This window comes from Poromitra crassiceps (assembly GCF_964638095.1).
Source record: "Poromitra crassiceps genome assembly, chromosome: 3".
NCBI classification, from domain to species: Eukaryota; Metazoa; Chordata; class Actinopteri; order Beryciformes; family Melamphaidae; genus Poromitra; species Poromitra crassiceps.
Window position 1 is genome coordinate 42,131,913 of NC_139625.1, and position 8,933 is coordinate 42,140,845.

Consider the following 8,933-nt stretch of genomic DNA (forward strand, 5'->3'; position numbering starts at 1 on the left):
CCGCTTGTCCAAGATTGGAAGGACTAGTCGTGGAAGAGAAAATTCCACCAAACAGCACAATATTCAATGTTAAAACGGTGTAAATGGTGTGTAAAGAGACTTCAAAAGCAATGTTATGATTCCTGTCGCTTGCGTGGCCATTTCCCGTGTACACGTCACATCCCAAATGCACCAATCAGTTTCAGGAAAACGTCTAGATTTCAAAATAAAAGTCACACACGCCACATAATGTTTTACCAATGTGGGAAATTCTGGGAATAATACATAGCTTAATAATACATAACTTGTTATTCTCATATTCTGTATAGTAGTTATAAATGACATAAGTGATGTAATTTATTATAGCATTGATGGATCCTTACTGTTGATTACTGGAACCCCAATATTTCAGAAACTAAGAGGCACACATTGAACAAACACTCTACAGTTCATTTATACTTTTTATGCAGGAAATATTTACAGTATGCACGTGTTTGCAATTAGATCTTGAATAATGGAATCAAAACAACATAGGTGTTGTATTCTCAAATTTCAAACTGCAGAGGGGGTTGATTACTTGAACTTCCTGAATACAATACCTCTCAAAATACACAATACAGACCTGTCATTCACAGCACACAAATAAATCACAAATCCAGGAGAACAACCAGGAGAAGAGATCCTCTCATGATAGATTGAGTCTTCAGGATCGGCTCGTGCTGCTACTGTTCTGAAAATCTGATGCACTGCCATCAGTTCTTATAAAAAGATGACAGATATGAAAAAGGGCATTTCCTGGATGTGGGTGGAAACGGTTTTCGGGCTCCCTGCACAGTGCACATCTCTCTGTAGTCTACATGTAAATGAATCTGAGGGAAACGGTTCATAAATAGCTTCCACCACACTATACATGCGACCACAAGGACAAGGACAGCACCATGCAAACCTCATGCTTTTAGACTTTGGTGCATTTGCCATGCAGCATGTATTGAAACAGCTTCAGATATGTACGGTAATAGATTAGCTTGCCCCCTTCAGTGGTTACGAGGAGGCCTTGACATCCAGGGTTGTGCCTTTTAAAAATATGACTATATTAGTTGTGCTTTCAACATATACCATAATTCATCAACATTGACCTCATTTGAAATAGAGGAGCTGCTGTTGGTGGCCAATATGGTCTATGAGGGCTACTCTTCAGATTCATTTTTAACTAAACTACATTTATTTGCAAGACATCATTCTCATTCTGAGTCATAGTAGATTTGAAAACAAAATCATGGAAACTGAATAATATGGCACCTTTAAGCTGAACCAAAGGTTGCCTCACTATTTACGGCACACATGTGACATCAGTCTCTCTTGTCTGCTTCCACTAACACATGATTAATTTTGCAGAATGTTGACAGCTAAGAGAGCAACACAAATGTATAAATGCTGACATGGCTGCAGCTTCATCACAGGACAATTAACTCAAATAACACAGCTGTTAGGGTTTCCTCTAAAAACACATTTGGATGGGAATCGACACAAGGAAGATGACAATGTGTCTCCAGTGTGTTTTATAGGCTACTCTTCAGATGCTTTTGTTCTTGTGAATTTGTATCTTCCAATCACATCATCTACTGTATTTCAATGTCACAATTCTGACTTTACATATTTGATCTGACCTGAAAACAACAGGACCATCAAGAAGCTATAGAATCAGTTAAACTACAGGCAGCCTATCAACACATCACAATGTTGTGATCTCCCAGTCACTGAAACAGGGTTATTCTGGGGAAAATCTACATACCTATTGGAGACACACACACAAAATATATATCCCAATTGAGCTGATATAAGATGTATCTGTCTGTCATTACAGCATACGGCAGAGCTTCTGCCATGCTATGGCAATTTGCTGAAACATCAGCAACAGGATGCACCTGTAGGAGTCTTGTATTTTTATGTTAGAACAACATTTGAACTGATATAGGGTACCAAGCATCCATCAGCGGTTAGTCTAAGGAGAACCCTCTCTAATGAGAGATATTTAGGCTATGGGGTTTCAGAAAGCGCTATAGCAAACACAACGATACATTATTGTCCTTTCACTTTATTTGTTGTCTCTTTATTATCAAATAGCCTACAATAAATGCAGGAATTGGTGGTGGTGGTGGTGCATGCTTGTGGTCCAGAAACGTTCCTGCTTAATGAATCCATACATACTAACATGCATGTTACAGGGACATATTCAGTGCAAAAAGCCTTTGAGGTCCCTACCTTGCATAATGTTATGTGTTACATCTCTGAGATGTTGCTGGAACCATGCTTCCATTGTTGTTCATGGTGAAACAAGTCCTCTGAGTCTTTATGAGGTGAGTTTGTCAAAACATCTGCTGTTTTGATCTCAGGACTATACTGTAGCAGCCTGAAAAAGAGACTGAGCAGAGCAGGAGACTGGTTGAAAGTCTCAAAGGAAACATGATCTCCACCAAGGACATATAAACATTTTCTATCAAGGCTCAATTCAATTCATGTTCCTAAGTTCAGGAAGTAGATCTTACCGAATTTAATATTGAAACCTGTGGAACAATATTATCAATACCTGACCTGTGATAAACTCACTACTTTTAGAAATATGAAAACATTTTTCATTTGATTTAAACCTCTATTGTTTGATGCTGTAGTAGGGGGTCTGGTTTTGGGGGGTTGCAGAGACCAACACTATCAGTCCATCATCTTCAGGGACTTAAGTGAATCATATTTATTCTTCCATCCAAAGAACATGTCAATGCCAAAGCATGAAAATGTTCTACCAGCTGCAAAATAAGCAGCCTAATACAGTCGCCTATTGAATCCATGTGGTCAAGTCTTTTTAATAATGCATTTTATTTATGGGCGCCTTTCAATGCTCTCAAGGACACCGTACAGACATGGTTAAAACAAGCAGCAAGAATCAAGGTATTAATTAGTAGAGAGAATAGGCCAATTTAAAAAGGTGTGTTTTCAGGTGTGATTTGAAGATGGAGAGAGAGTCAAGGTGTCGGATGTTTTGTGGGAGGGAGTTCCAGAGATGGGGGGCAGAGTGGCTGAAGGCTCTGGACCCCATGGTGGTCAGCCGGTGTGTGCGTGAGATTAATGTTTGAAATGAGCTGATCACAAAAATGTACCCCCCCCCCCGCCCCCCGGGAAGCAGGCATCGAAGAAGTGAGTAATTTGAAGAAATACCAGTGTATTATGAGTGCAGTCAAACAATATGTGTCTGATTTGTATCAAAAATATATAGGCCTATATTTCAATGAAATACCATGTCAAAATGTGTTCAAATGATCTCTTTTGGTGGAGAGAGAAGCCTAAGGCTACATAATGTTATGTAATATCAGCATTTCCCCCCCTCTTATATCCCCACCCACCTTCCCTATGAGGAAGTAGGCTGCTAAAGGGGGGGGGGGGATGGACAAAGAAACAAAATAAAATGTGGCCGCAATAAATGGCACAGTAGTGGGAACTCGATCTATCCTAGACTTTATCTGTTCAAGATAATTTGAAACATTTTCACCTTGAATTCCGGATGTAGGCCTATAGCAATTTATGGGTCACTGTCTGTGTAACCTACATTATTTAAACCATGCGCCTGTTTTGATGGATTACGGTTTTTGCAGCCTGCAGGGCTTGAGGAAGGGAGAGGGGGGAGGGATGGAGGTCTGGCTCTCTGTCATCTCTCTACAAGCTGCACACTCAGCAGCAAACAAAGAGCAAGATGGAACAGTCACTGTGCATGCTGGCGGCAGTGATCATCCTGGGAGCTACTGACGGTGCAAGAAGTGCAACGACTGTGGCTTATTCTTCATTCAACAACACGACTACAACTACAACTTTACAACAGTCTGTCACTGTGACTGACCGTCAGAGCAGCAGCAGCAGCAGCAGCAGCAGCGGATTGACAGCAACACCGACGACACCGGAGACAAAGTTATCCTCCACAACTGTCAGGATCAGGAACAATCAAGACGACAGCAGAGACAATGAGGAAAAACCCACCAGGAAAGACAAAGAAGAAAGAAAAACAGAAAATGCCAAAAAAGGACTTGGTAGGAAAATAATGATCTCCTCCCCCTTCCTTCAAGTTCAGCCAAATAGCCCACCTTGATCTGTGTTAAACCTGTTACGTGAGAAATCTCCATTAATTAAGCTCAATTAGCCTATTTAATGTTGACGTCATTACATGACGTTGACTGGTTTGCTTTATTTTCTAACCATGATGTGAAACATAACTAATTAAAGCTACTTTACATTGTTTTTTTTTTGTTTTTTTTTAGAGTTTTGTAGGATCTATGAAGGAAAATCCAAATCAAAGTAAACATTACTTGGTCTAACTTTGTTAGATGCTTGTCCCATTTAGGTTGATTGAAATTTCCAAATATTTTCCCAAATACTTAGCCTATTTGTACCATAAGATGAAACAGCTGGATAACTGCAGCACAAATGCTCCCTGTTTGGATGAGATGAGATTTTAAATCAAGATTGTGTGGAAAGGGGATTCAGCCATGAGTTTCGGTTTGTGATTCTGTGGAATGTAAATATCTACTAAATCTAATAATAATAATCTACTAAAACCACCATAAATTAGCCAACTCTTACTTTAATGTTAATGCTGCAGTTGAAACCATTGCTTGACCTAAGCTCTTTTGCTCTGCCAGCTCGCCCTGCTTTGTGATAGATGGGAATGTTATTGCTTGTTCCTAAAAAGCCTGCAGCCAGAGCTCTTGTCCTTCCTGCTCTGCTCCCAGTTTGACTTGTAGGCCTTCACCCGCTCTCAAGTTACATTCAAGTTTTCCACGCATTCACTTATCTGCACTTTCCCCCACTTCCCTCAGAGGAGGGAGGAGAGGAGGCAAGGGGAGAGTAGACAAGAGGAGAGGAGAAGAGAGGAGGAGAGGAAACTAGGGGAGACTAGAGGAGAGGAGACAACTGGTGAAGAGGAGAGGAGGGTTGTCAGAGGCCTCCAAACCTCCACTGATCTGACCCAGAAGAATTCTGCATAGGATCAGCAGCATCTCTCTCCAGACAAGCACAGACAGAAACGCAGCAAAGATTCCTATCTCCTAACGCTGCTGGTTCCCCTCTAGACTGCCCTCCTCTCGGCCTGGAGTCTCTGCGGGTGGATGACAGCCAGATCCGGGCTTCCTCCTCCCAGAGGCCCGGACTGGGTCCTCACAGGGCCCGGCTCAATATCCAGGTACAACATCACATCCAAAAAACATACAATCCACACACAAATGTCACACAGACTACAGACTAAAATGTTTAATATGGGTACATTTTTGTGTGTGGATCTTCCATTGCTTTTTCATTAAATGTCTGGCCTAGTCTACCAGAATCTGAATCAGTCTTTTAAAACACCAAGTACAGTAAATTACAGTTTCAAATATACAGTAGTGACACTGATGGACTTACTCTGGACAGAAGACTAACATGTCTCTACATAATAGAAATTAAAATGTCAATATATTGAGGGTTTGCTAGAATGGGGGCACAAGTGACATTTTGGCAACATCAAAAAAGAAAAGCTGAGCTCAATCTGATGTCACATCAACACATTTGTTCATAGATCAAGACACATTTGAAACCATAATCTATTAAAATAAATGGGAAATTTCAAGATACTCAAATCTCCCAAAAAAGCATTTGGTGCAAAAAGAGCGTATTAGGAACATAGCTTTTTTATAGAATATACATTTTCTGAATCTTAATATCTGTAAAATTATATATAGATGGTTCCTGTTGAAGAAAAAGCAACAATTTTACATTTAGTTTTTGCTGTAAAATGTCACTTATGTCCCTTTCAGTCTAAGCCTTGATAAATACAGCATAGAGACCAGTCATTTCTGTCTACAGTTTACTGACAGTGGTTCTCAACCTTTTTGAGCCGTGACCCCCAAAAAACTTTAGGCTGGAGTTTGGAGATACTGTAGACTCTACAGTATCTCCAATAGAGTCAAGTCAAGTCAAGGTAAAGTCCCAACGATTGTCAAACACCTGAGTGTGCGAAATTTGTTCTCCGCATTTGACCCATCCCCTGGTGGAGCGGTGAGCAGCAGCAGTGCCGCGCTTGGGAATCATTTGGTGATCTAAAACCCCAATTCCAACCCTTTTTTGATGCTGAGTGCCAAGCAGGGAGGCAATGGGTCCCATTTTTATACTCTTTGGTATGATTCGGCCAGGAATCGAACTCACAACCTCCCAGTCTCAGCGTGGACACTCAAACCACAAGGCCAATGTACAGTCCTGAAACCACTGGAACCTTGAAAGAATGTGGTTGGCCCACACACTCCATCACTTTTCTTCTCATTAGTTTTTATTGGCACGTAAAATCATGAACGTAATCGACTGCAGCGGCCGCAGCGTGCTTGCTGAGGTTAAAGTGAAGAAGTATTTTTGCAGTTTGTTTGAATGTAATCACTTGGCATTTATGGGAAATAATCAGTTGGAACGCATGGTCAACTCAATATCCCCCCCTACCCCCCCCCCCTCTCTTTCTGCAGTCTGAAATCTGCACACTGTAATCTGAAGGCAATTATTTAACAATCATGGCTCAAGTCGGTACTGAGATCTATGCTGTATAGTTTAGAAATGTCTGAGCCTGTCTGTTTCTGAGTGCTTTGAAGTAGGATTTTGGCTCAGTGGAGAGACTTAATGAAGTGCAATGTGTATTTTTAGTCTGGCATTGAGGATGGGGACATGTACGACGGTGCTTGGTGTGCAGAGTATAAAGACAGGAACCAGTGGCTTGAAGTGGACGCCAACCGCCTCACGCTGTTCACTGGAGTCATCCTGCAAGGCAGAAACTCCATCTGGAGGTCAGGTAGTGTCCGCATCCATATCTGAAGTTTGGTTCCAAATGGCACAAATGATCAAATCTACCATCGTTAACTGTGCATTACAATTGACACCAACTGTTTAATTCTCTATATTCAAGGGTAATGAAAATAGATTACTATTTAGTGGTGAATACAGAAAACAAACTTCCTCCTGAAACCTGGTACCTCCCTTAGCCCCATAAGTGCATCACATTGGATTGAAGGACTTCTCAGTTCAATTTTTACACTTTGCAAAGTCATCCTGTGGGCTAGATTGGACCCTCTGGCAGGGGATGGTTCTGACACCTATGTTTGACACCCCTGCTCTATAATTTAGAGATTGTAAATGATGGTTTTAAGTAAATTATGTTATTTTCAATATGTTTATAAAGTGTCTTGGAAATGAACTCAAATTAGTATAGGCTCAGTATAGGGATTGCACATTTTAATGTGGTCCTGAACTGAGGTAAGTCAGTGGAAGGAGGAACCAAAACAAAGAAAACATTAATTGGGCAGCTCAGGACATTGTGGTTTATGAAGCGCTGATTTCTTGAACGTCACCTGCCTTCTTGGTGCTCATTGCAGCTGGGACTGGGTCCTCACCTACAAAGTCCAGCTGAGTAACGACTCTGAAACCTGGAGAACCTGCATGAACGGCACAGAAGAAGCAGTAAGCACTACCTTTGTTTTCATCCACCACCTACCTATATTTTATGACCTTATGAACCTTGTGGAGATGCAAAACACATTTTGAAATGTTTTGTTCCAAACTGAGATGTCCACCATTTGAAAAACAAATGATGGTACTTTATAGAGGATAGTAGGCAACTTAAGTCTGTGATTGACTCTTGCAGGGGCTCCTAATGCTCAAACCGGTTCAAACCCATGTATGTAACATTGAACTGTACAGATATTTGGAGGGACCCAGGATCCAGAGACTCCGGTGCTCGGTCTCCTGCCTGTTCCCACTGTCGCCCGTTTGATCCGCATCAACCCCCAGACCTGGTACTCCAACGGCTCCATCTGCCTCCGGACAGAGATACTCGGCTGCCGCGTTCATGGTACTCTATTAGAAATGTTTCTAGATTTACACTAGTGCAGAAGTGTGTCGCTAATTCTAATGCTAATTCAGTCTAATAAGTCCATTATTGACTGATAGCTCAATTTCTTAGTTAAGATTGGCTAATTGGCTGTCTGTCCGGGCGGTGTCTGTCTGTCCGAGTGGTGTCAGTTACGATTTGTGATGGAAGTGATGTCATCACTGATGTCATTAGTGATGTCACTTAAGCAACTGTGATGTCATCAGTGATGTCACTCAAGCAACTGTGAGTGTCCACGATCACGCCTAGGTGGGTGGGCGGTGTCTGTCTGTCTGTCAGTCACGATTTTGGGAGCCCGTGGAGCGGGCGATTTCCATAACTACAGCGATGGCGCATCATCTCTAGAGTCTCCACCTTAGGAATCGAGCGTGCATAGTACTAGTGCGCAAGATTTCTAGTTAATATAAATTCTCAGACTTTTTAAAGGATACCTTTTTCCAAGTCATCTTTTTCATATTCTATTTTATTTAATTTCTCCTGGTGTGAACACCTTGTGCCATTTCTCCCCTTTCTTTCCAATTTCTCTTTCTTCAGCTGCATCCCTGTCATCAAAGTTGTCATATCCTCCAAATGTTGAAGTCACTCATTGTTGTAATTAGATGTTAGCTTATTAATGTGTTGCAATAAATTGTAAATGCCAACGGATGCTATGGTTACTCATTTTAGATACAGGCTGATGATACTACTTAGCACATTCATTTAGAATGGTGAACAGACAGTTTCACTGGAACTACTGATCAGGAAAATATATTAAATTATGAACTTTGGGTATTTTTGTTTCTAAAATGTCTGTATGAAAATGCAGAGGGACGTAGATAGTTGAAATGTCCATGTCAAGCCTGGAAAACCTGCATCAACTTTGTCTAATTTAGCCTACGCAAAATAAACAATAGCATTCCATCTATGTTTGTTCTAAAATGTCTATAGAATTTTGGGCATGAACTTCTCATTTGCACTTTTATTTTTGGGTTATGCCTTGATCAAAACTCAACTTAATTGTGATCCACTGCAC

General features: G+C 41.1%; 1 protein-coding gene across 1 annotated transcript in view; it reads left to right on the forward strand.

Annotated features, from left to right (window-relative positions):
* The first annotated feature begins 3,734 nt into the window (after positions 1-3,734).
* The window catches only part of cpxm1a (carboxypeptidase X (M14 family), member 1a), a 21,908-nt gene continuing 16,709 nt past the window's right edge, over positions 3,735-8,933 (forward strand). The window contains exons 1-5 of the mRNA XM_083633250.1: positions 3,735-4,052; positions 5,091-5,200; positions 6,682-6,821; positions 7,407-7,491; positions 7,732-7,882. Coding sequence (XP_083489376.1) covers positions 3,740-4,052; positions 5,091-5,200; positions 6,682-6,821; positions 7,407-7,491; positions 7,732-7,882 — 799 coding nt within the window. The 5' untranslated portion in view covers positions 3,735-3,739. The remainder of the gene's footprint in view (positions 4,053-5,090; positions 5,201-6,681; positions 6,822-7,406; positions 7,492-7,731; positions 7,883-8,933) is intronic.